The sequence below is a fragment of the Gymnoscopelus microlampas genome (genome assembly GCF_963454915.1).
Source record: "Gymnoscopelus microlampas genome assembly, chromosome: 18".
NCBI lineage: Eukaryota > Metazoa > Chordata > Actinopteri > Myctophiformes > Myctophidae > Gymnoscopelus > Gymnoscopelus microlampas.
Window position 1 is genome coordinate 17,766,322 of NC_139955.1, and position 27,500 is coordinate 17,793,821.

At 44.5% G+C, this 27,500-nt stretch overlaps 2 protein-coding genes across 2 annotated transcripts in view; one reads left to right on the forward strand and one right to left on the reverse strand.

Annotated features, from left to right (window-relative positions):
* Positions 1-27,500, forward strand: part of col23a1b (collagen type XXIII alpha 1 chain b) — a 181,877-nt gene that overhangs the window by 129,719 nt on the left and 24,658 nt on the right. Inside the window, exons 3-9 of the mRNA XM_084041417.1 lie at positions 2,109-2,164; positions 7,702-7,728; positions 18,816-18,842; positions 18,932-18,958; positions 21,741-21,767; positions 22,731-22,757; positions 27,365-27,442. Of these exons, the coding sequence (XP_083897543.1) occupies positions 2,109-2,164; positions 7,702-7,728; positions 18,816-18,842; positions 18,932-18,958; positions 21,741-21,767; positions 22,731-22,757; positions 27,365-27,442 (269 nt within the window). The remainder of the gene's footprint in view (positions 1-2,108; positions 2,165-7,701; positions 7,729-18,815; positions 18,843-18,931; positions 18,959-21,740; positions 21,768-22,730; positions 22,758-27,364; positions 27,443-27,500) is intronic.
* LOC311033760 (hepatitis A virus cellular receptor 1 homolog) overlaps positions 1-27,500 on the reverse strand; it is a 487,428-nt gene that overhangs the window by 81,947 nt on the left and 377,981 nt on the right. The gene's annotated exons all lie outside the window — the stretch shown is intronic.

The following is a 27,500-nucleotide window of genomic DNA, read 5'->3' on the forward strand; positions in this document are numbered from 1 at the left end:
TTTATTGCACTTTTTAGGCACTTCTATCCTTCCAGCTCTTCCTCCGTTCTCTGAGACGATCGCTGATTGCTGACTTGTTTGCCAGTGTAAAGGCAATGTTTGGGCTGTTTAACTGGCCCTTTTCAAATTATTCTTGATTAATTGTTTAAAATATGCATGTTCAGTCTTTGGTAATCCATGAGTAATGCTCTAAATAAGGGTTTCAAGTGTTATTGGATAGAATTCGAAAATACGCTCTTCTCCCTCTTTTATCATTTCCAGTAGAGACAGAAGCAGCTCCATGCTGCTGGCTGTGGCTGTGGAGGTTATATACTGTAGCTAAATATGGAGACTATTAATACAAAATACTGGGTTGTGTGTGTGTGTGTGTGTGTGTGTGTGTGTGTGTGTGTGTGTGTGTGTGTGTGTGTGTGTGTGTGTGTGTGTGTGTGTGTGTGTGTGTGTGTGTGTGTGTGTGTGCTTGTGGGAGCGCGCGCACAGGTCCACATATGTTAATGCATACGTCTGGCATTTAGAAGTGTAGGGAAGTTTAACAAGGGAAATTATTTAAATTTGAGTTTAATTTTTTACATTATTACATTATTTTATCAACTGTATCTTTGATTCAGAGGAAGGAAAGATGAAAGCACGAGATGGAGAGAATGGGAAAAGAGGAGAGTAGCCGTCTCTTGAAAGAACTGGCAGAGTCAGGAAGTGATTAGGCCGCTACAATAACTCCAATAATGGTGATAGGGAAAGCATGTCTGCAGCCACAACCAGTTAGCTTCATAGAGCACTTCCCAGTATGGTTCCTATTTCTCGGCGAGGCCAGGGAGCGAGGAAGGAAGGGACTCAAGGGAGGATGGAAATGGTAGAGAGGGAGAGACAGCACATGAAGGTGAAGTGGTTTCAGGGCGTGGGGAAGCAGGTAGCATGGTTCAATGTTTCAGCCGAGCCCAGGAGCCACAGTGTTCTAAGTTGTTATTAACAGGGTGATAAACTGTCCATCTGTGATATTCTGTTATATTGTAGTGTAAAAACGTCACAGACACCCTCGTAAATCATGGGTGGAAGCAATGATTCATTGTAGCTGCAGCCTGCGTGACGTCTGTTGAATCAAAGTTGACCCGTTAAGCTGGCCACATCTCCAACACCACATGGACCCCCTGCTAGCGTGTAGCTTCACAAAGCTACCAGACCTCTCCATCAGCAGCACAGAATCTATACCATCATAGTGGAAGTACCTGCAACTGTAGCAAGCCCACTTGAACCTTTTTTTGCCCATAATGACATGCCCAAAATAGGGACACCAGGTTGAAAGTGGGTTAAGGACCATCCACATCAAGAATGATAATACTTAACTATAAATATGTTGCTTACATTTTCTTCCCCTAACTCTAGTGGATGGTGGAGTCCATCATCAGTTTGAGAACCCCTGGTGTAGAGAATGACCATAGACTAGCATTAAATATACAACTTGGAATACTGTGAGGTGGATGAGGAAGGAGTGCCAGGCCAGGCCAGGCCACGCCAGACCAGGCCAGGCCTGGCAGTGAGTAACAGGTCTGTCTGGACAATTTAACCCTAACAGAAAGGCATAGCGCGGAGAGACTGAGAGAAATCTGCTTTTGAAATGGCCTAAAGTGGCAGCTTGTTGAACAACATAGCCGATAATCCTGTACATGCCGCATCGTTTGTCATTTTGTATTTGCTTTTTCAATTAATCTTCCATGGCACTTTGTAATCCATTACTTCCTGTCAGAACGTGTGTTCACTTGCCACACCTGTCGAGGGCCAGATGTCCTGACAGCGTGCCATCCGCAAGGCGGTGTTTGAACATCTGGAGCCCCCCCCCCCCCCCCCCACACACACACACACACACACACACACACACACACACACACACACACACACACACACACACACACACACACACACACACACACACACACACACACACACACACACACACACACACACATACACACACTCGGTGCCAATGCACACACACACACACTCTCCTGGCCCTCCTCTGCCAACCAACAGGTTTTGTGATGTTCGTCCATTCTCTCCTCGTTCCCACATGGGAGACGTGCTGGGTTTAATGTAGCGTGTCTCTGTTGTTACAGGACCTCCAGGAAAGCGAGGGAGGATGGGAAGACGAGGAGATCCCGGTAAGAAAGACGTCCCCCATCTGCTTTTACTGTTTATTCTCTCACCGTTTCTCCATTCTCTGCCTTCCTGCACCTTCCCTCCATTTTTCTGTTTGACTCTCTCTCTTTTTTTCTTGTATCCCATACGCTGTCTCCTCTCTCCATCCCTCTCTCTCTCCCTCTCTCTATGTCTCTCTCTCTCTGTTTATCTGTGTCTCTCTCTCTCTCTCTCTAATTCTCTCTCTCTCGCTCTCGCTCTCTCTTTCTGATTGATTGATTTCTCTCTCTCTCTCTTTCTGATTGATTGATTGATTGATTGATTGATTGATTGATTGATTGATTTTATTTTAGTAAAATAAATGCAAGTTAACTTCAACACAATATAACTCCAACCCAGGATGTACAGTACACATACAGTGTCATGAAACACTTATTTCCAATGTGGGCCTGAAAAATAAATACAATAAAGAGTCGCACGCAACACTTCACATGAACTCACGAAAGACAAAACCACTAAAAACCTAAAAATTGCCTAAAATACCAAACAAACAAATACCAAACCATAAATACACAAATTAAAAGTACATCACTAGCCCGTAGCTTTTTCCATAACAGTATTCTCAGACTGTTTTTAAAGGAAGGTTTAGATTGAGACTGCCTGACACACAGAGGCAGGTCATTCCAAAGAGAAATACCCTTGTTAGAACTCTTTGACTCTAGGTATCACATACAGTATACCGTTTGTGTGTGTGTGTGTGTGTGTGTGTGTGTGTGTGTGTGTGTGTGTCTCTCTCTCTCTCTCTCTCTCTCTCTCTCTCTCTCTCTCTCTCTCTCTCTCTCTCTCTCTCTCTCTCTCTGTCCCCCTCCCTCCCTCTCTCTCTGCCCGACCAACCTTCTCTGCTTCCATCTCCACCGTCTGTCAGGATGTGGTGGAGGTTCTGGTAGGATCTGGTGGAGTCAGTGAGTCACGTGGTGGGTGATGAAGTGCACCACCAGACCCTTCTCTCTGTCCCTCCCTATTTGCTCCAACGTAGCGCTAACCTTGGCCATGTGGTCGTGCTAACCTTGCCCATATGTAAGCCGCTCCTGCTGAGCGGTAGCAGCTGCAGTAGTGCAGACCTAATGAGATTTTACCTCAACAACATCATTATCTGCTGTTATTGTGTTGCATTTTGTATTTATTTGCTTTATTTTTTCAACCAGACTATAAAACACTGATTGGAAAACTAAGCAATGCCCCTTTTCTTTTTTTAAGATTTATTTTTGGGCTTTTTTTGCCTTTATTGATAGTACAGTAGGTAGATGGGAAACGGGGAGAGAGAGATGGGGAGTGACACGCAGCAAAGGCCGTCGGGATCGGGACTCGAACCCGCAACGCGCTGTCCGGCTACATTGGAGCCTAGGTGCCCGGACCGCATGCCCTGAGAGGCTTAACAACATGTCAAAATTGAGGAACATTTGCTGAAAATGGGCGAACATTTGGCAAAAATAGCATATCTACAACCTCACAGAGCTTAAAGAGATTGGAGAGAAGAGATTAGGTGAGGGACAAAAGGAGTCCCAAGTCTAGACACCTGGAGGACCCTGGTCAAAGACATACATAGGGTTTAAGTGGCTATTTTATATATATATATATATATATACATAATAGCTAATGTCAAATGCTCTAGGTTGCCTGCAATGTTTCAGACTTCAGCGTTCAACTTCAGGGAGCCTGACTCACCTTTGTATCAAATGTTTTTTATTAAGTGTTTAGTCTCCTGTGTTGCGGTCTGGGAGTAATAGATGATATTATCAAAGAGGATGTGTGTAAGCAGGCTGTGATTCATGGGTCTGGTCTGGAGCGTTTAAGAAACGAGGTCTCCGCCTCTGTTGACTAAATACAGCATCACCGTTAAGCTTTATGAGAAGCAGAAAGTCACATCGCTGTGCTGTGCTGTGCTATACTACAACTTCCTTACAAGAGAGAGGGATTCCCATTCATTCATTATTGTCCTCCATGCACAATGAAACACTCAAAACAGGTTATAAAAAAACAAGAACATCACAACAAATATGTTACAGTGTGCCCAGGCTATTTTAAAGCCTAATGTATATTTAGATGCACACCAGTGTCGCGCTTGCCTGGGATCCAGCCTGCTTCGCTGCGTTTGGCGGACTTTTTTTCTCTCTCCGCTTCTCAGTCTGGAATGCCTCCTATCTCCAGGAGGCGGGACACAGCAGCCAAGGTTCGAAACCTACCGTGGCTTCTGATTGGTCTGTGGTGCGGGGCGGGACAAAAAAAACGGTGTGATCGTTTTGATTCGTCATTCGTTTGAACAACATCCAATCAGCAACGACGTTGCCTAACGTAACATATGTAGTTCCAGTGTAGTTCTGCAAGACGAGTCAATCGGGGGCATTCCAGACTGATAAGCGAAGAGAGAAAAAAGAGTCCGCCGAACGTAGCGAAGCAGGCTGGATCCCAGGCTAGTGTCGCGCACCAACAAAAGCAGCTTGAGCTTGTAGATTGGTTATTTTTGGTGGAGCGACAAGTATAAATCAGGCATACGGCTGTGATTGCTGAGGGCACAGAACTCCTCCCAAAGCATGTTTTCTTTGGGAGAATATTTCCCTCCAGCAAAATCACTTCAAAGTGATTTTCAGTGGATTGAAAGCAGCATTGACTGTATTACTGTGAAGTGATGCAGGGTGTGGAACCATCCTGGGCCCCCCAACTTCCTCTGTCGTTGCTTCTGATGACTTCTCTTCCATATTATTGTATCCAAATAACTTTATACAGTACTGTATGTCTCCCCATCCCCGTATCTTTCACGTTATCCAACCGCTGCTTGATCAGCATAGATTGGAGCTGAAAGCCAATCCGAGCTCTCTCTATCCATCAGGAGAACATCAGGACAGCTAAATGACAATGTTTTGCATCAGGCCTGTAAGTCTTTCCAGCCGCCTGGTGCTTGCAGAGAGGCCGTGGGATCAAAAGAACGACCGCCGTTTGTGTCTTTGCCGAGATGGGTTGATGCTCGTTGACTGCTCGTTGTGTGTCTGAGGGTCTGGGCTTTGGCGAGGCGATGTGGTTCTGTTTAGCTTGTTCCTCTCTTGTTGTTTAGTTTCTTGTCCTAACGATGCGGCCTTGCTTACAGTGCGGTGGTGGGGTGGCATGGAGTGGCTGTTGTTGCGCCATGCTCTGTTTGGCCCACGACTCCAGGACAACTTGTAACAACAGCAGAGACTTACCAACTCTCATCTCAGGAAGACGCGAGAAGTGGAGAGGACTGAGAACAGGAATTAGTAAATAAGAAACAGGACAGTTGTTGGAGCAGACCATCATCTTCTCTTCTCTTCTATTCTCTTTTCTTCCTCTCCTTCCCTCTTCCCGTCCTCTCTTATCTTCTTTTTCTCAATCTAGTCAACCCGTTTCTTTATGCCCCCATACTCTCTCTGCATCTTTTTTCCTACCTCCCGCTGTCTTTTTTCTTTTTCACAAATACATACATACGTGTGTGTGTGTGTGTGTGTGTGTGTGTGTGTGTGTGTGTGTGTGTGTGTGTGTGTGTGTGTGTGTGTGTGTGTGTGTGTGTGTGTGTGTGTGTGTGTGTGTGTGTGTGTGTGTGTGTGTGTGTGTGTGTGTGTGTGTGTGTGTGTGTGTGTGTGTGTGTGTGTGTGTGTGTGTGCGCGCGCGCGCGTAAGCGCGTGCACGCGCGTGTGTGTATGTGTGTGTTTACCTAGCTGTCTGGCCCCTTGGGTCTTTATCCCAGCGTCTAGACGCCACTAAACCTGATTGACTTGTCTCTCATGCCTCATAAACCACGACACCTCTTTCTCTCCGTCCTCTCATTCTGTTTCCCCTCCCACCGTCAACTCCTGTTTCCCTTGTCTATCAAACGGTTAACTAAGAAAGGTTCATAGAGATTCTGGTCACGTCGACTGGGTTCGGTGTGTGTGTGTGTGTGCGTGTGTGTGTATGTGTGTGTATTTATACAGTAACAGCACACCACAAATATCCTCCACCATTCCCCAAGAGGAATCTGCTTCCAATCTTGTTGAATCTGTTTAGATGACTCTGTTTGCCTCCATGCTGATTATGCTGCGTTGCCGTGTACTGTATGATGGTATATGTCTTATTGTGTACGACCAATGGGAGCAGCCACAGGCTGTGATTGTGGGAGCTTCATGATGATTGGTTTAAAACCGGATCAACACAAGCCAACCACAAACATAAAGGCGCCTAATGTAAAACCGGTATATTAAATTCATAAGGGTTCAGGATGGCCTGATTAGTGCCGGGGGGGGGGGGGGCTTTTCATTTTTGTAACATTCCACGTTACGCATTTAGATCGGACAAGATATAGTGTGTAAGAACGTTTTTTGTTTTAGAGACCGAGACCACTAACCAGAGAAGAGCTCATTTACCTTTGATCAATATTATTGTGCTTGGTTAGACAGAATGTATGAAAAGCAGAATGCACTTTTTGTTGCTCAAGATCAACATTTGAGTGTTTTGAATTTTCGATCAGATCTGAGAGTTCGCCCCCAGAGGTTCCTCTAATGTTTTACAGGGACCCAGTCAGGCCAGAGCATCCCTTTCATTTTCCTAAGCCTCCCTGTTTGTCCTCTAACTAATGGTCCAATATCTGTTCAGAAAACAGAATCTCTGCACAAGCTCATGTCTTAATGCAAACATGATCCATTTCCCAAGAAGTCAGCCCATAAGTGTATCTGTTTGTCATAACGGTTACACCGCAACATCCATTGGCAATGACCCTAATGAGCTCACTCTGTACTATAGTTATATGGTTAATTACTGCCATCATAGAACAGACCACATTACATGTACATGTTTCTTGTAGTAGGCCAGTGACCATCTGAAGTGATTGCTGTACAAACCATAGAATGCTATAACTCATATGGTACATACATTTTTGTCTCAACAGAGATGGAGACTGCATGAACATGCAGTACGTTTGCCTCATGTTTGATTGTCCGTCTTTCTTTGTTTTGTGTTACAGGTGCTCCTGTAAGTACAATCCCATCACATCCAGGTAGTATGGAAATTAGCAAATAAAAGTGTTACACATACAATCACTGCTTTGACATTTCACAAGCCTGTTCTCGTGTAACAGGTAAGAGAATGAGAGGTGTATTGGGAGTGCATGCGCACGCACACACACACACACACACACACACACACACACACACACACACACACACACACACACACACACACACACACACACACACACACACACACACACACACACACACAAATAAAGAAATGCTTGAGCCCGTCAGGTTTGCATTTAAATGTCACACATCCCTTGAATATTACATTGTATAGCTGCAGGAAACATTAGCTATTGCTTGATCATAGAACAAAGCTCAACAAGGTGATAAGAAGGTCAGATGTGTGCACACACACACACACACACACACACACACACACACACACACACACACACACACACACACACACACACACACACACACACACACACACACACACTGTGCATGTGTGTTTTGTCCGTTGAGCTCTAACCTGTCTGATGTTTGCCTTGCTCTCTAACCTCACCAGGGCAAAGCTGGACGGGATGGATACCCGGTAAATTTGATTTGTAATTCCCCCTGTCACTCTCCAGTTCACCCAATCAGATCCCTGTTTTCTCCTGTGAACTCTTCCACTTTCTTCAGAAGCCATCTCAGGCCTTTATCTGTTTTCACTCCCTTTTAGCGTGTGATTAACGTCAACGCTTGTCAGCTTCCTGTCCCTTCACCCTGCCGTCCTACAATGAATGTTTTCTCTCCAGTGATTACCAGTGTACCCTGCCCCATGACTACGTTTAATTAAGTGACTCAAACACAAACACACAAGCCAAATGCACGCACAAACAAGTAAACAAACACAGAAACACAGACACACACACACACACACACACACACACACACACACACACACACACACACACACACACACACACACACAATCAATCACATGCATACCCAAAAGAAGCAAACAAACAAACAAACAAACAGGCACACACACACAGCCCAGAGGGATTAGCTGAGACTAATTGGAACATGACGTCTTGTCAATTGGTCAATTCCCATTGTGTGACTCATGCTGATGACATCACAGCAGCTGTAGTGTGCATGGGTGCTAGTGGGCTGTCCAGACGGGCATCAGCCGTGCGCTGTTCGGTTGTGGTTCCTATGACTCACCCTGGTAGGTGGTTTAGGGTTTACAGTGTGGTTGTTTGGTCAGTTATTCCTCAGTATTTGCTGGTCTGTCAGTCCTCTCTGACTGCCCCCTTGTTTTAGTGCGGTTGAAGCTCTAATACAAAATGTATCGAGTTAATCTCAGTTGATTGTCGCCAGCGAGGCGTAACATTGAAATGCGTACCAAGCCGTTTCTGTGGTTTTGGCCAAGGTTCTAGTGGCCTCTAGTGGTGGCTTTTGGAAACTAACAGCAGTCAGATGAAAGCCTAGTACATCCTGCTGCCTCTGAGCTGCTTTAAGTCATCTTCTAAATCTAGACTCTGGTTACGTACTGTAATACAAGCTCATCATTCAAGAGATGAATGTCCAGTTCATACTTTTTCACATAGTGCTGTGACCTTGTAAATCTGCTATTTTCTGCAAACGACACTGCCGTGTAACAAAGTATGAATCAGAGGAGAAAGAGAGAAAGGAGACAGAGAAATAAGGGGGGATTGGGGGGAGCAAGGGGGAAAAAAAGACAAATCAACAAAAGAGATCTACACTGTACATAATGTACACATTTGCATATCCATCCGGTACAGTATATGAGGTTACAGGTGCATCAACATAGCAGCAGGTACATACTGTACATGCAAAAATAAAATTAGAAAGGATATCAGCGTGTTGTACAGATTAAGGTGCAAAGAGTGTCAGCGCAGTGTCAGGTTCAACCACACAGTCCACAAAGAGATATCTTCACTGGTACAGTCCAGTTTGGGGTCTCTGACACTCTGTTCCATGTTTGTGTGACCCTCAGTCTGGTTGCCATGGCTACCCACCACAGTAGTGCGGTGCGGTGCGGTATGGCATCTCGTGGTGTGATTAGGACGTGAGGTCCCGTTGGGAATGTTGGGAAGTGCGTCCCCCACTTTCCCAGTCGGATTCTCAGTCTGCCTGGCACTGCACAGCCCTCCTGACGGGAAATGCCTGCTGCTAATTACACACAGGTGGACCAAGTGTGTGGACCAAGTGTGTGTTTCCATGCGACTCCGTCTTGTGTATTTGTGTGTATGTGTGGGGGGGGGGGGGGGGGGGGGGGTGTTTATTTTTGTTTGCCTGTGAGTCTGTTTGCCTGTGAGTCTGTTTGATTGTGTGTGTGTGTGTGTGTGTGTGTGTGTGTGTGTGTGTGTGTGTGTGTGTGTGTGTGTGTGTGTGTGTGTGTGTGTGTGTGTGTGTGTGTGTGTGTGTGTGTGTGTGTGTGTGTGCGTGCGTGCGTGCGCGCGCGTGCGTGCGTGCTGCACGTTGGTGTGTTTGTTTGTTTGTTTGTCTGTGTGTGTGTATACAGAGAGTTAGTGGTTTTCAGATGTTATCGCATGTTTTGAGCAGATCTTATTAGTGAGGTGATTGGGTAAAGAAAGCCCTCCATGCAGACCATGCTGCTAGTTCATCTGTCTAAATCCACTTAGCATAATGTATGGAAGCAAATCCTATTAGTTCTGTAATACCGTAAATGAAATAATATTACATTTGGAAGCCCTCCACAGCCCACTTAAGTATAGTAAGTGTGTAAGCCTGCTCTTACTGTGTGTGTGTGTGTGTGTGTGTGTGTGTGTGTGTGTGTGTGTGTGTGTGTGTGTGTGTGTGTGTGTGTGTGTGTGTGTGTGTGTATGGAGTTACAAGGAAACAAAGGTAGATTAATCTCACTGCTCATTAACATAGACAGCAAAACATGATCAGGTTTCTACACTGGAGGTAAAGATAGGTCACTCTCTCTTTGTTTGAGTAACTTGTTTGTGCATGTGTGTTTGTGTGTGCCTGTGTTTGTTTGTATGTGTGTGTATATGTGCGTGCGTACGTACGCGCGTACGCATGTATACTGTATGTATGCAAATGAGTGAACTCTGCAACCACTCACTACTCACGTATAGCCTTACAATGAAGGCCAGAACCGTGGATGGAAGCAATGAGTATTGTGTGTGTGTGTGTGTGTGTGTGTGTGTGTGTGTGTGTGTGTGTGTGTGTGCGTGTGCGTGTGCTTGTGCGTGTGCGAGCGTGTGTGTGTGTGAGCATGCGTGTGCTTGTGTGTGATCTTGCACGCATATATACTTTATGTAACTGGTCATACCAATAACTTCTCACCCAGCTCATAGAGGATCAGATGAACCCAGCATGCGCTCGTCAGCACAAATGAGTCCAGGTCCAGTTCATGAAAGGCACCGTGAAACCGCCTCCATTGTGGCAGAACCGCAAATACACAGCAAGATCTATTTCCTGCACCTGGCCTTTTTATTCCTGTCCTTTAGCTCTCTCAATGTTCTTGTTTCTCTTGGAAGTCTTATTCTTTAGTCTGGACAAAAATGTGTAGTTGCATGCAAACACAATTAGAGCCAGAACGATATATCGGGCATTATTGGACTTTTTTGATGACATCGGTATCTGTAATTTTGCAGCTGATGTGTCCTGATTTTTAACCACTTTCAACCCATTGTCCCTATTTGTGGCAAGGTTTAAAAAAATCTACAATCTCACGACATGTCACAAAATGCAATGCATTTTGAGCTTATAGATTGGCCATTTTTTGAAAGTTTTTGAATAGGGCTCAAGTTCAGTTCATGTATTAATTTTCTTTATCTGTTTGTTTAAAAGTGAAATGTTCTCAAATAGAAAGAAAGAAATTAATCAAATCAAAAATGTTCAAATTGATATAGAAGTTTTGCACATTTTGACAAAATATGAGACTCTAGAGTAGACACAATACCAAAAGGTAAAAGTGATCGTCTGTCAGATTCTTTCGCAAGTTGCGTGTATGTGTGTGCGTGCAGTGTGGGCGCATAAATGCATGTGAACGAACGCAAGGGTTCACTTTATTCAGGTGCTACACATGTGTTCCCCAGGCGTGAAAGTTCATCAGGATCATTCATATAGCAGTTGCTGCAAAGCATTACTAACACGGTAAACAGAGTTAATGACATGGTGTTTCTATCCCAAACATAGCATGTGATATCTCTTTCTGTGTGTGTGTGGGTTGCTTGTGTGTGTGTGTGTGTGTGTGTGTGCGTGCGTGTGCGCTTGTGCGTGTGTGTGTGTGTGTGTGTGTGTGTGTGTGTGTGTGTGTGTGTGTGTGTGTGTGTGTGTGTGTGTGTGTGGGTTGTGTGGTGTGTGTGTGTGTGTGTGTGTGTGGTTGGGTGTTTAGCCCTCCTTGTAGATTCTGTCCGTCATTTAGACGCTGATTGTTAGACTGTGCCAGGGCCCGTCACTGAAACACTAACCTCTGGGCAATGATTTATGACAGGAAGAAGTGACAGGGGCTAGATGAGCATGCCACACACACACACACACACACACACACACACACACACACACACACGCTCGTACGCACGCACGCACGCACGCACGCACGCACACACACACACACACACACACACACACACACACACACACACACACACACACACACACACACACACACACACACACACACACACACACACACACACACACGCACACACAGAAGTTTGTATTACTATACTTGTTCAATATTTTCAAAATGTCTAATCCTAAACCTATAATCCTAACCTTAATCTAATCTAATTCTAAACCTGTATACTTTTTAAAATCTTTTTAAACCATAAAACAACCATTTCTCTTGTGAGGTCCAGGAAAATGGTCCTCACAATGCCTATTCCTCATTATTCTACTATACATTTGGTCCTCACAACTATAGTACTACAAACACACGCGCCCAGCCAGCAGTGCGTTTACATGGGAGTGCCAGTGTGTGACAGACAGTGGGTCCTCAGTCAGCAGAAACAGAGCAAGGCCTCCATTGTTGGTGCTTCCAGGCCACTGAGCTGCAGATTAAAGCCAGACAGTACGTCCCCCCCAACAACATGTCACTGATTTTCTGTCCCAAACACACATCGCTCTGGTATGCTTTATTGTGCTCTTAGGTTTTTTGGAACACTGTATTTATCAAAACAAACGGGTCTTTCTGTAACTTTTCCCCCCCTTTTTTCTGTAGAGTATTCATATTATGTAGTATATCACAAATGATACGCAACGTATCTGGCCAACATAGAGCAGGCCAGTTAAACACTTTCAACCTGGCGTTTCTCTCTTTTGTGCATGTCGTTATAGGTGACTTTTTAAAGAAATAGCGCAATAATAGATCCCCCTCCAGATCCCCCCAAGTGGTTAAGGTTACGCTGTAAAATCCGGAGTGTTCATTTAACTCTCTGAAAGTTTAAAGTAATGATAATACTAAAATGTATTTATAGAGCACTTATCGAAACAAAGTTACAAAGTGCTTAGTGAATGTTGACATTTTTTATCAACAAACAGAACAAAAGCATGACAACCTGTGCAGAAGTTGCAGTGTGAAATAGAAAGAAATAGAAATTGAATTTACAATAAATCTCAGCTTCTAAATTATGAAAACCAAATGACAACTCCTGTCCTTGGACCCTCAATCTGGCAAGGAATAACCCATTAAAAAGCCTTGATGGGAAACAATGGAAGAGTTTTTATGGTGTTTTATGTCTTCTCTGACTATTTTGAATTTCTTCCTGGAGGCTGAAACTTTGAGGGTCAAACGTGCCAATAGAAAAACAGCGCTTTAATGACACAGTAAAAAATATACCCTCCCCCTCATTATCATAACACAACAGGTGTGGGCATGAGGAGGAGGAGGGACTAGGACAGGTGGGTGGTGCTAAGGTGGTGGAGGAGGTGCTAAGGTGAGAACCAGGTACACTTAATGAACTGGAGGCGTGTCCACATAAAACATAATTTTAACACTTTCTGTACACTTTTTTGAAAAAAATCTTCCTCCTAGTTTAACCATAATACCTGATGATTTTAGGGGGGGAGGGGGGATCAATGAAAATCACGGCACCCCGTCTTTAAATTACTATCATCAGGCATAATGAGGGCATTAATACATAAAAATACAGTGCAGTAAGAAATAAATACATTAAGAGAATCAAACGGTACAATTACAACAAATTTCAATCTATGCAAAGGCCTTTTGATACAAGTTTGTTTTAAGAAGTGACTTTAACCCATTCAATGCGGGAACGCACTGTGTCACTTAAGATTTCTTTGGCTATTCAAAAATAGCAGATATACAAGCTCATAGCACGGTACCGATTGCTGCGCTATGAGCTTGTAGATCTGCTATTTTTTTAAAATCGTGAACATTTTGTGCAAATCTTTGAACATTTATTTTTCAAAGCGAACATTTGTAAAACATTTTGTTCCAGGGACCCCCAGAAGCAAAGATTTGAGTTACAAATGTTCGCGTTTTCAAATGTTCGCTGTTCACTATTTTTGAATAGCCAAAGAAATCTAAAATGACAGAGATGCATTCCCGGATTGAATGGGTTAAAGAAGCTGCTCAGGCAGGTGGTTCCAGAGTTGCCCTGAGAGCAAAGGCACGGCCTCTTGTCTTCAGTCTTGATTCAGGAACAACCAGCAGGTTCGTGCCTAAGGACCTCAGAGCACAGGCACATAAGGGCTAAATAACTGTAAATGTGATTTGGGGCCAGACCATGAAGTGCCTTAAAGGTAATCAGTAAAATCAATTCTAAAACACACAGGCAAAGCAGTTTAGGGAAGTTAGAATAGAAGTAACATGTTCTCTTCCCCTGGTTTTAGTTAAAAGATAAAAGGGGGGAAAAGATGAAAAGTAAAGAGTAAAATATGTGGAAACAGGAAGACAATGATATTAAACCGCATGCAAGAAGTGGAGCGAAAGGCTTACAGAGACAAGAAGGCTCTGAAGAGAAGATAGGAGAGACATTTGTGTGCCATGTTGTTACCTTCTGTTAGTCCAGCTCCTTTGAACCCACACAGACTGAGATGCTGAGTGGATTGCAGACACAACACCGTCTCACTGCATCCACGGCAATTAGCTCCTGCTGGATAATTACACAATCTACACAATAGGGAGTGCAATAAAGACAGTGAATATACCCATTCTCTCAGTGGGATTAAGGGCCGTGTACATGCACACACAAGCACATGTGCACACACACACACACACACACACACACACACACACACACACACACACACACACACACACACACACACACACACACACACACACACACACACACACACACACACACACACACGCACACACAGAGAAAAGACACAGACATGTACAGTACTGTACCCCCCAGCTGAACCAAAGTTATTTTCCAGAAATGTGTTTAAAGAGAAATCAAATTGGTGGGAATTATGAGTCCTGTACTCACAGAATCCTTTCATGATAAACACACACACACACACACACACACACACACACACACACACACACACACACACACACACACACACACACACACACACACACACACACACACACACACACACAAAATACAACCACAAGCATAAGAAGGCACCCCCCCCCCACACACACACACACACACCCCCACATTGAGGTTTTGGTGGTCACTGTAGAACTATTTTCACACTTTTTTTTTTACATTAATCTCTCTCCCCTCTTTGTCACTCTTCCTCTCTCGCCGTCTCATCTCTCCATCTTATACTTTGCGGGCCGTTCCACTTGTGGTAGAGATGAGGAGCTTTTGGCAGGGTTAACAGGGAATGGGGGGGACGGGGGGGGGGGTGCTTTTGTTCAGTCTGTGCTATTTTTATTTGAATTCCAGCCTTTCTTCCCTGCCTTGCCGTCTGTTTTGTAGGTTTGTACCACACAGGAGGGGGGGGGAGAATTAGTAAAACCTAAAGTACAGCATATATCCCACACATCAAAAAAACCATGCTATTCCCCTGGCTCCTGTGTTCCATTCTCTGTCATATTGATATATTACAGTCCGACCACTGGCCCATATTGGCCATTTTCCATTAAGAGTCACCTGTGACCCCTGTTCTGTCTTGAATTAAGCTAGTTAGCTAAGCTTTTATTGTGTGATCTTATCAGTCATGTCCACTTCAAGAGCTTTCTGGGTTTGTGTATAACTCAAGAGAGTGTACAAATGGAACCAAATGGACACTAACAGGTCCATTTGATTCCATAGATGTTTTGTTTTGTGTACATTTTGAGTTATTTAAATAGGAAACTCTGCTGATGTTGAACCTAAATCCCATGTGAGGAGATGTGAGGAGATCATAATATAATAGTTTGGCAAAAATACCCTATGCCTTCTGTTTATTTCTCCTGCGAAATACAGAGGTGTGCACCTGTGACGTCAAACGCACCATTTCATGTTATCTTTAATTGACATCAATACTTTTACTTCTACTCCACTACATCTCAGAGGCAAATATTGTACTTTTTACTCCACTACAATTATTTGACAACTTTAGTTAGTAGTTACTTTGTAGATTTTGATTATTATTACAAAACGTGCATTAACCGCTCCATCCCTATGCTTACTTAGGCTATTTGAAAATAGCCTAAGTCGCGTTGTGAGTTTGTAGATCTGCTATTTTCAAAGCATTTTTATACATTTGGAAACTTGTGAAATGGGACATTCTGCATAATGAGTACTTCTACTTTCAGTACTTAAGTTTATTTTAATGCGAATGCTTTTGTACTTTTACTCAAGTACATTTTTAATACCGGACTTTTATTTGTAACAGGGTATTTCTACATTGTGGTATTTGTACTTTTACTTGAGTACAAAATGGGAGTACTTCTTCCACCGCTGGATTTGTCTGTGGATTTGTCTGAAATTTTCCGCCAGGTCCATGATGGATATCAGTAGTAAGGTCACAGGGGTCGTGCACACCACTACTGTTTGCAAGTTGTCAGCTGTCAGGGATTAGACACGGGGTTTTATTGTTAAGAATTAACACACGTTCACAGACAGGCATCAAGATGGACACACACACACGCACACACACGCAGATCACAGGCCACTGTGTGGCTTGTTAGTGGCCATAAATCAGTCTCTTCTCGGTGTGGTTCGGTGTCTGGAGCCGGTGACCTCACCGTCCGTACCTCGCCTACCCATCCTGACGAGCCTTAGGGGAGCCGAGCCATTTTAAATGCTCACAGATGCACTGATATCACCCCCAGACACTCAGACAGACACACACACACACACACACACACACACACACACACACACACACACACACACACACACACACACACACACACAGACACCAAAAGAAAAAACACAGACACATCACAGACACCACACAGAGACACATCAAAATAATTTTACTCATATGTACCTGTACACAAGATGTCACAATAAAGAAACCTTAACCAGAAGAAGTTAAATGCATGCTGACGCATAGAAACGCCATCTCTCTCACACACTGACGCCTACCCACAGGTTAGAGCATTTAAAAGGACAGAGGAACTGTTGCCTGGTTAGTTGCCCTAAATGCCACAGTAGCATCTGGTGAAGGAAATCTATCTGTGAGAGAATGCTTTATACGCTTGTAACACCAACAAATGTCCTTTTGGATTGGACCAATGGCGGTTGACACATCTCAGCTGTATCTTCTTAGTCGTGGCTTCAAACAACGATATTGAAACCATCGCCCACTTTTAAGTCCCAGTCATTTGTTCTTTAGCCGTCCAACACAGCTGCTGATGAAATCACCAGGGACCATGTAATCAAGAGGACATTGTGAGCCTCAAAGGCTTTTCTCCCTCTCGCCATAAAACCTATTACCACTGATGTGTTTGAACGGAGTTGAGAGTTACAGCCACGCTCGGCCGTTACGAGACTGTAGGGAGGCGTACGGCGAACGACAAATGGTCCGACTGACTCATAATAGGAGCTGCTCCAAGATATCACTTTCGCCTTGTTTCTCTCCCCCCTCCCTCCTCACATCTTCATCCATCCATCAAGACAGAGAGTGATGACAGGGTGGCAGGACTGCAGTCCAGGATATCTGAGCCAATCATGCCCCTGGGGCCTGGTAAAGCTGGCAAATGAAGAGGGAGAGAGTGTCTAATTTATCCTCATGTCAGCTATTCAGAGTCTGGGATTATTAATACTGGACTGCAGTCTACAGAGCCACCCGGTTCCAATGCACGGTTGAGCAACCCACGGCGCGAGCGCACACACACACACACACACACACACACACACACACACACACACACACACACACACACACACACACACACACACACACACACACACACACACACACACGGCCCTTTCTTAGGGGCCCTATAAAGTCCACAAACAAAACATCAAGGATGCCGTTAAGAGGCAGGTCCACATGCATGTTTAGCACATCCATCCAAGTGATTTAGGAAGGTTTGGTCCATTAAATTTAAGATACTGTATGGATCTGAAGGCTTGCGCTTTGAACTGATTGTTGCTTTTAGAGGGACGGTCAATGGCTGCAATGATAGTTTATGCAAAGGTAAACAAAGCCAACAGCTCCGTGTTGGTTCAGCACCTGGGTGACACTGGACAGCTACTTTATAGGACAGCCTAATTTATACGATGGTGTCGCTTGCTGAAAAGAACAGATCTACAAGCTAACAATATAGATATTCAAGATTCAAGACTTTTATTGTTACATCTTACAGTATATGAGTACACAAGAGTGATATTCTTTGGTTTTTGGTTCCTCAACATTGTAGCAGCAAGCAGCAATAACAACAATAATGAAATAAGAACTTTTTAAGAATTGCAGCAATAGTAAGTAGGAGGTAAGGTACATATAGCAAAAGTATATATAGCAAAGTTATAACACACTTTGCTATATATACCGTATGTCACGTGTATGCGCACACATGCACTGATGAAAACACACACACACACACACACACACACACACACACACACACACACACACACACACACACACACACACACACACACACACACACACACACACACACACACACACACACACACACACACACACAGACAGCTGGATCAAGTCCACACACAGCCCATACTGTAAGACACTCAATTCAGAATAATGGTAAACCAAAGCACTTGGAAATTCACGTACGCGCGTGTGCGCGCACACACACACACACACACACACACACACACACACACACACACACACACACACACACACACACACACACACACACACACACACAACCAAATGGGGCAGGATACCGTACTGTGTAAATACTTAGTAATTTCGTTTCATCTTTCATCTCCAACTCCCTGCTCATTAATGGAAGCAGACTTTGTTTTTCCAAATCCTTTGCTAATTGTACTTGTTTCTCTCTGTTTACAATCTTTCTTTTCACTCCTCTCACTCTGTAAAGGCATCTTGGCTGAAACAGCTCACATGTTTTATTCCCGTTCCAATACAGATGTAGTTCACATCAGGTTCTGTGAGTTCTGCAGTAATACTAAGATTTAAACCTTATAGAACACTAAGCCGAGAATTCATCTTGATGAATGGAGATTTACGACAGCATTTACAGTACATGCTCTTGAAGTGAAGTCTTTCTAATGGCTGTGTCAACAGAATATGAATTAATGCATTGTCTTTTTCACTGTCTTTTCTGTCTTGCAACAGGGTCCGCTTGGCTTAGATGGCAAACCAGTGAGTATTTCCGTATTATAATATCGTGCTTCATGATAAGCTCTTTTGTATAAAGTGTATTTATTTGATACTTATCTTTCATTTCTCAGGGTTTACCAGGCCCCAAGGGAAGCCAGGTATACTGTCACACACCTGTCTGTTTTTTGTTTTAAAAAATAACGCAGATGAATTCCAGCGAAACAAATCAACCTTAAACAAAAGATTTTACATCTATGGATGTAATGTAGGTGTGAGTTTGGCCTCGGAAACAGGTTACGGTTTGCCATGTTTCATCAATCATCTTTATGCTTCCTGTTGCGATATCTTCAGTGAGCTTTGGGACCACGGTAGCCATGTTCTTACCGTACCATCTGTAAGTTGTTGCAGGGTTTCACGCCACAGGGGATTCACGGCTCAACTGCGGCACACTCAAATCCCCATAACACCTCACCCCTGAGCCCCATCTATCACCCTGTCCCTGGAGCCCCACACAGCGTCCAACACACGCCCAAGCCCACCGTGGAGAAATGGAAAAGACATGGAGAGAGGGACAGTAAGGGGAACCAGCAGGACAGGAACCAAGACTTGTGCGAGTGACGGAGAGAAAGAGAGAGAGAGGGGAACGGGTTTATGACTTTCAACAAAGGCACTTTAAAAAGTCATTACTGACCTCTCCCTCTCTCTCTCCATGTCTCTCCATGTCTCTCTCTCTCTCTCTCTCTCTCTCTCTCTCTCTCTCTCTCTCTCTCTCTCTCTCTCTCTCTCTCTCTCTCTCTCTCTCTCTCTCTTGGCGTTGCTCACCAAGAGGAAGACCATTCATCCTTTGAAACATAAACCACTCGCAACAGAGTGAGAGCTGTTTGCACAGTGTTTCCTCCAAACACCATTAATCTGTTGTTTCCTGCTAAAGAAGACGTCAAGCGGGGGGCCGTCCTTTGAGAGGACGCCCATCACAGCTGACACTCGCCGTAAAACCCAACCAGGTGTGATACGGGAGGCCCTCGCTGACATGGCTGACTGAGGGCTGCTCGCCTGGAAGCACAGAATGACAGAAGGCGGGGGAACAATGTAGACAAGAAACAGAGGATGGATAACGCTTTGTTTATTATTAGTTGTGCACCAGTGTCGAAAATAGCACAGCTCACAACGCTACACCGGCATGCAACTAACTATAAGTCAGGCTTAAGGGGTGATTAATTTGTGTGTGTGTGTGTGTGTGTGTGTGTGTGTGTGTGTGTGTGTGTGTGTGTGTGTGTGTGTGTGTGTGTGTGTGTGTGTGTGTGTGTGTGTGTGTGTGTGTGTGTGTGTGTGTGTGTGTGTGTGTGTGTGTGTGTGTGAGAGAGAGCCATGTGCCTCATACAGTATATGGTACAGTAGCCTATCTCCTGTTCCCTCCGTGTGAGGCAGCTTGATGACAAGTACACCCCCATGACGTTGGTATGTCGCAGGGATTGAGCCCCGACCTCTCAGTCTCAGGATCTGACCACAACTGAGCTGGTAAAGAGAGACAGTGCACATTAATGAATAATAATCCCTCTAAATGATCTCATGTTATCCAATTTGCTAATTTTCACCTGTGGTCCCTGGATGTCTTTTGTTGCGGAAGGAAGCCCACATAACTTGCAACTGAATATGCAACCTCCACAGTACTGCAAGGCCCCAGTCAGGGTTCGAACCCAAGACCATCGTGCTGTGAGATTACAGAGCTAACCGCTATACTGTACCACCATGCCAACCTCTCAGCTGCTGTCATCATGTGGGCAGTCACATTAACACTGTTCAACCATTGATGAGAGAAGAACGGGGGGGAACAGGAACGGGCTTGATGGAGAGCCCTGAGATGGAACAAAGTGGAAGAAGAGAAGAGAGAGTTTGAGGAAGAACGTGAAATAGAGAGCAATGGAAAGATTTATATTATAGATTAGATCTAAAAGAAAACATGAAACTCCACTCATCACAGTCACATCTTCATGTGCCTCTATTAATTCCATCTCTCTCTCTCTCTCTCTCTCTCTCTCTCTCTCTCTAGCTCTGAAGCCCTTTCCCCTCATTCTCTCAATGTATCACCCGTGTCCACTCTCTCATTCGCTTCTGTTTCCCAATCCTTCAAGCATTCCCCATGAAGCTCAGCTTTCCCTCTTTCTTTCTCTCTCTCCCTTTCTGTCTCTCGTCCTCTCCTTCTCTCTTAGCGTCACAGCAGGCCTGCAGTCACTCTGTGGTTTGTGGTTAGAGCCATGTTTTATAGTGTCCCTGTGCCACTTGTCATCAGAGGACATATTCAGACAGACAGGAAGATGGACGAGGCTATGGTACAGCACCACCCCTGTTGGCCCACAGAAGGGGATTAGCTCATCGAATGTTCGGGTGTCCGTAGGAGAACATGGGACACATGCTCACGTCTGCAGCCAAACCCTCATGCTTAGCGGTCAGAGCTAATGGTCCAACCTCCATGCCTAACAGAGTTCCACTTCATTACATGGCAGAGTCCCTCTATGAGACAAAGATGGATGGAGCAGTGAGGGAACATCTTGCCCTTTTAGCTACATATTGGAAAGAGTGTTTTTTATCTTTTTATCTACCATGGAGAAGTCTGAAGGAGGGCTTCTTGAATCATGCTGTTGAGTTGGCTCATACTCATTACTCGCTCAGGTCAAAGGCTGCTTCTCATGAAATATTCTCAATGAGTGACTTATTGACTGATAATTCTCACTGGCACGAATGCATAGGGTTCTATTATTACTATTATTCTATTATTACTCTCAACGTTTGATCGAATGCTCCCAGCTGCATTCTGGGAGCATTCGATCAAACGTGCGAGAGAGCTTGCAGACGATGTATTGTACTGTAATGTATGGCTGCTCATGTGATAACTGATTTATCTCAAACAACTGTCTCCCATTATGTTTCTCCCTCCCCCAGGGACCAGCCGGACCCAAGGGAGATAAGGTATGACCAAATATGGAATTCAAAAGCCCTTCCAGATAGTATTACACACACACACACATGCACGCACACACACACACACACACACTGAACCATTCTCACACAATGCACACACAACCTTCCAGGTGTCCTGGCCGCCCACAAGCACACTCACACACGGCTCCCGTCAAGCGAGCCATAGATTACATGTATCCATGTAGGAGCTCATGTGTCTCTGAGCGTTCTCACGTCAAGGTAGTAAACAGGTTTACGGGCCATCAGCAGACTCTATGAGCCAGATGTTCTCTGAACCTCTACCCTGACCAGAGCGTTAGCAACGGACAGAGCCTCCAACGCGAGCCTGCATTCAAGTATCGGGATATGCATAATATATGTGCGACTGCGTGCGCCCACGTCTGTGTTTGCACATTTTTGCATTTATACGCACATTAACGGGATAAGTGTGGCCGCGAGAGCGATACAACTGCGGTAAACTCGCATCTGTCAGAAAAGGATTCCTGCTTATTAGTGGGAATTGGAAGTGACGGACGATGTTGAGGTTTGGAAAATTGGCTCAGATCATGTAATCATGGTAGGAGTTCTGTGATGAGAACACGGACCCCAAATCCTCATCTGAAAACCAGCAAGCCTCAGCACGTGTTCCCGTTTTATACTAAGCAGAATGCAGTCAAATCACTCCGATTGTGGCCTATGGAGTATTTCATACAGTGAATGTCCCCATCCGGAGCTCTTTCCTTTGTGCGTGTCCTTTGCTTAGGTGGGTTTTTCACTGCCAACTGAAATAAAGTAGTTTTGGTACAGCTGACCCATGTGTCACTTCCTTCCTATGTCCAAGTATTACATTTCAGAGCTATGGGTCACATGTAGTTCAACAGTGGCTGTATTATATTGCCCTGTACAGTGGGTGTATATACGGTACATCAGTAATAGCAGTTGACAATTGTTATTTTCCTGTTTTCCTCTCAGGGTGACCAGGGAGACATTGGGCCAAGGGTAAGTCTTGTTTTCTGTCTTTGCCTGGGAATGTGATGATAATTGTGTTTGCTACTGTAGTTATGGATGTACTGCTACTTCCCCACAGTGACCCCAGTCAAAAACACTTTGTTATTTAACTGTGTGGGGTTCCTGTGCAACCAAAGATCTGTATTTGAACTGCATTTCCTTATTTACCTCCCTCTCTCTCTCTTTCTTTCTATAGAGCTCTTGCTTTCTCTATTGTTTTTGCTCTTTTTAGTCTGTCTGTCTGTCTGTCTGTCTGTCTGTCTGTCTGTCTGTCTGTCTGTCTGTCTGTCTATATCATGTCTCAAAACCTACTACAGCTGGATTGGCATAACATTTTGTGTGCACATTAATGCTCATGATTTTCACAACCCAATGGCCTTTCCCCTTACCGATAGGGCCTATAGTGCCACTATTAGGCCAGAATTTGGCCTAATGCAGCCCCCACCATTTTGGCACGGTCTTGGGTAGCTAGTAGGGCATTTAGACATCCCTAATTTATGCTCTGTCGTACGATGGTGTCGAGCTCACCATGTGATGCATCTTGCAACAGAGCTGAGAACTTTGATGAGGTTTCAGTAGCCCACATCTCTAAAGCCCCTCCAGCCAGAGATGAGAAACTATGATATTGAAATATGATGGAAACATTGAAACCACACTGTCCAATCGGCGAGCCAAAGCTACCATGGAGTCGCGACCAAACTATGGTCTTTTCACATCGTGGGGTAACCTCGTTCTGCATCTGGTCTATGTTGTCATTGTTGTCTTTTCATGTGATATCATTCCACCCTTTCTGAAATGTGCATAATTATCTCCCTTTATCCAGTGTGGTTTTCAAAATAAGCCCCCTGTGCATTACGTGATGAACGGTTTGGATTCTTTGAAGAAGACGTACCCCCCATATCTCCCCCTGCTTTTATGAATGTGTTTCCTATATTATTATGCTCAGATTGTAACTTCAGGTCAATTCCTGAAGTGACCTTCAGGAATTCTAAGTTACCTACACTTACTGTACATTAGAATATGCAGGAGTGTCCAAGTGTATGGTGGCTACGAGACAGCTGTTTGTTATGGGTCTTGTTTATTATTCATGTAGTCTCTAAAATACATTTCCTCCTTGATGTTGTATTTCTTCCAAATGTAGGTCTAAATTTGGAGTGATGATTAAAATAATTTTTATTTTAATCATGAATTATTAATGAGTTAATGACACTGGTTTTGCCGTAGATGTAGCTTAAACAAAAGGTGTCTTTACAATGTTTGAATGTATCAGAATGACACAGTGTGTATGCATAGCCACTTCATGTTAGCAGAGGACAAATGGAGTGTAAATTTGACAGCGCTACTTTGTTGGATACCATTTACAAGGCGGTTAAGAAACATTAGAGGAATTCCTGATTTCTATCAATCCGTTAGCGATTTGGGTTCCTGGGCCTATCCAGCTATTTTGAGGTAATGGTCTTTGCAGGAATTAAATCTTTTTGGCTTTCTGCATTCGCTATTTCTTCCAGAGGGTAAATATTGTACTTGGATGAGACGCGTGGGCCTTTGATGTCCTTGGATAATTCTGCAGCTGAAAAACCTCAGAGTATCACTTAGGAACACAGGCTTGGTTCAAAACAAACGATAACCCTCCTAAATCTACCGTCGTTGTTAGCATTGCCTGGCCCTGTGCAATGTGTTGACAGATATGGCAGGATAGGATAGCAAATGAAAAGGCACCAATGGCTTCAATGGGTGATATGATACCATAATTCCTAATAAGTCCATGTGTGCCTTTATATACGATATTGTAACTGGGTTCTTGTGTAAATTAACAGACTTGTGGGAGGTGGAAGTCATTCTGAAAGGTCCGCCATCATGTATCCCGTACTGGCGGAGGAGCCTATTTCACCCCTGACCTCTTGGAGAGGATAATAAGAAATAACACGTGAAAACAGGAAGTGGTCTTGCCCCTCTGTCACGGTGTGACTTCCCTTCAATAAATCATCTACAAAGTCAGTGTCAGTTTGGCCAGACTCGTCCCAGGACAGTTCACAAAGACAGGATGGCGGAGGCTTCGAAATAAGCTCAGATCCCGGGACAGTGACACTATAAAGAAGCCACCACTGTGTCAGTGCTCAGACGTCCTGTCGTCCTCAGACAAGAAATATTTTACTTGTGGGGTCTTGCGTCTTCTGGGTTCCCTCCATAGCACGTTTGAATGATGGGAATAAAGCAAACCGCCATGCTGTCTATAGATCTATATGGAGGAGATCCTCGCTGTGCGCTTAGGTTCATCTGCCGGCTTTGACGAAAGACAAACCATGATGGGGGTTTTCATCATCAATCCCACCTCCTGCTCTTCCCTAGAGCAGTGACAACAATGGCTGCTTGTCTCAATGTCAGCCTGAGGTCTGCTGTGTGCAAGGTATATAGTGGGAGATGAGTGTAAAGCATCCTCTATAGGAGTTGTTGTGATATGTCCATGTAGCGTACATGCATGCATGCATGTATGAACGTATGGTCTTCATGGTGGGAATAGTGGGAATGAGTGAATGTGACAATGGAGAGAGTGGAGGATATGAGAGGAGGAGGAGGAGGAGTCTGTGGCGGCCTTTGGCAATCCAACGCTCCCCACAGCCTGTTAACAGAAACCTCATGAACAGTCTAGTATCTCTCTCTCTCTCTCTCTCTCTCTCTCTCTCTCTCTCTCTCTCTCTCTCTCTCCCTCATCTCTCTATCTTTTTGTGTCTCTATCACTCTTTGTGTCTCTCGGTCCTCTGTCTCTGTCTATATATCGCTGTGTGTGTGTGTATGTGTGTGTCCATCTCTCTTTGTCTCTCTGTATGCCTTTCTCTCTCTCTTCTGTGTGTGTGTGTGTGTGTGTGTGTGTGTGTGTGTGTGTGTGTGTGTGTGTGTGTGTGTGTGTGTGTGTGTGTGTGTGTGTGTGTGTGTGTGTGTGTGTGTGTGCGTGCGTGCGTGCGTGCGTGCGTGCGTGCGTGCGTGCGTGCGTGCGTGCGTGCGTGCGTGCGTGCGTGCGCGCTCGCGCGCGCGCGTGCGTGTGCGTGCGTGTGCGTCTCTCTCTCTCTCTCTCGCTCCCTCTCTCTCTCGCTACCTCTCTCTTCTGCTCTACCTTTGTCCCACTGTCTTCCATTCTTCCAGTCTCTCTGTTGGTTCCTCTCATCTTGGTGTTTTCAGAGGAACTCAACCAGAGGATTTCTCTGCTGGCAGACTAATGGTGTTCCTTTCAGCTTCACAGGCAATCATCATAGTTACTGTCATCTGTTTGCTTTTGTTGTACAGGGAGAGAAGGAAAGACAACATGGAACACACACACACTCACACACACACACACACACACACACACACACACACACACACACACACACACACACACACACACACACTCACTTAAATGGACATACATACTGTAGTGTATATAAATGTCCTTGGGGGACAGCTGTTTCTGCCGTTTTCTGGCCTACTAGGAAGTCAATTGCATTTAACTGCTGTCATTCTAGCTGGATCTGAGTAACCAGGGGCATGTTTAGCTTTTTTTAAATTTATATATATATTTTTTTAATGAATTGTATATTCAAAGACACTATGTTCTTTTCCAAATCTAGTTGCTTTTGGTGTGTGTTACATATATCAGAAATGTATTACTATTTGTATGTATTTCTTTCTCAACAAAATCACAAGCGCTCACTTCAAATCCATCAGTTTTTTTATTTGGCACAGGCAGCAACCACACACGGACGCGTTTCGACACCAAAACACGTGTGTGGTTGCTGCCCGTGCCAAATAATAAAACAGAAGGATTTGAAGTGACTGCTGGTGATCCTGTGATTTTGTTGAACTATTTCTGAACCGTGCACCCTGTAAAAGACTGATTTTGTGACTCTCATTTACTTTGCAGTTATTTATTTTTTGCTTCATAACATAATAGTTGTCATACTTGTGTTCAGGCTAAATGCTGTCTCACCTGTTGCCTTTAACAGTGATGATGATGTGCTGTCTCATTCAGACATGTCACCTTTCTCTTTGTACGCTCATCGTATGTTCCTCAACTCCTTCTTCCAGGGTCCTCCTCCCCAAAGCTCATATGCAGGTCTGCACAGTAATCAGATCCTCACTGTCAAGGTTTGTCTCTCCTGGTCCTCTGTGCATTCGCCCTCACTGCAGCCACCCCTGTGTCTCTGTCCGGCTGCTGAGCTGTCACTATCCTTCCTGTCCCTTCTAAAGCACGTCTACCGTCTTCAGGACCGAGAGGAGAGAGGCACATTAAAGATCTTATAGATCTGGTTTTATGGGGATCTTCATTGTCCTCTAATGGCCTACAGCTCCTGAGGTCCTACTGTATACTCGGCTCAGTTTTTCCTGCTGCTGTAGTAAGATCTTCTTGTTCTCGTTCTCCTGTTTAACCGTCTTTCTCTCCATGGAATGAAGGTCTGAGAGCTCTTCCTGTCTCAAAAATGCATTTTCTGATTGGCTCATTTGTCTCACTTCCTCCTTTGCCGTCCTCTCCTCTTTTTCTCTCTCCTCTCCTGTCTTTCTATTTGTGTCGTCTTCTCACCTCTGCTCTGTCCCGTGCCTCCTTGTTCCTCCTCCTGTCTCAGATGGTCTTTCCTCGCTATGACCACGGCTTTCTCTCTGGCGACCAGTCCAACAACAACTTTCAGAGACGCTTTCTGAAGGTACAGACGGGCTTGTGTACGCTGTTTAACCTTTTAAACTTGTGATGTTAAACTTTGG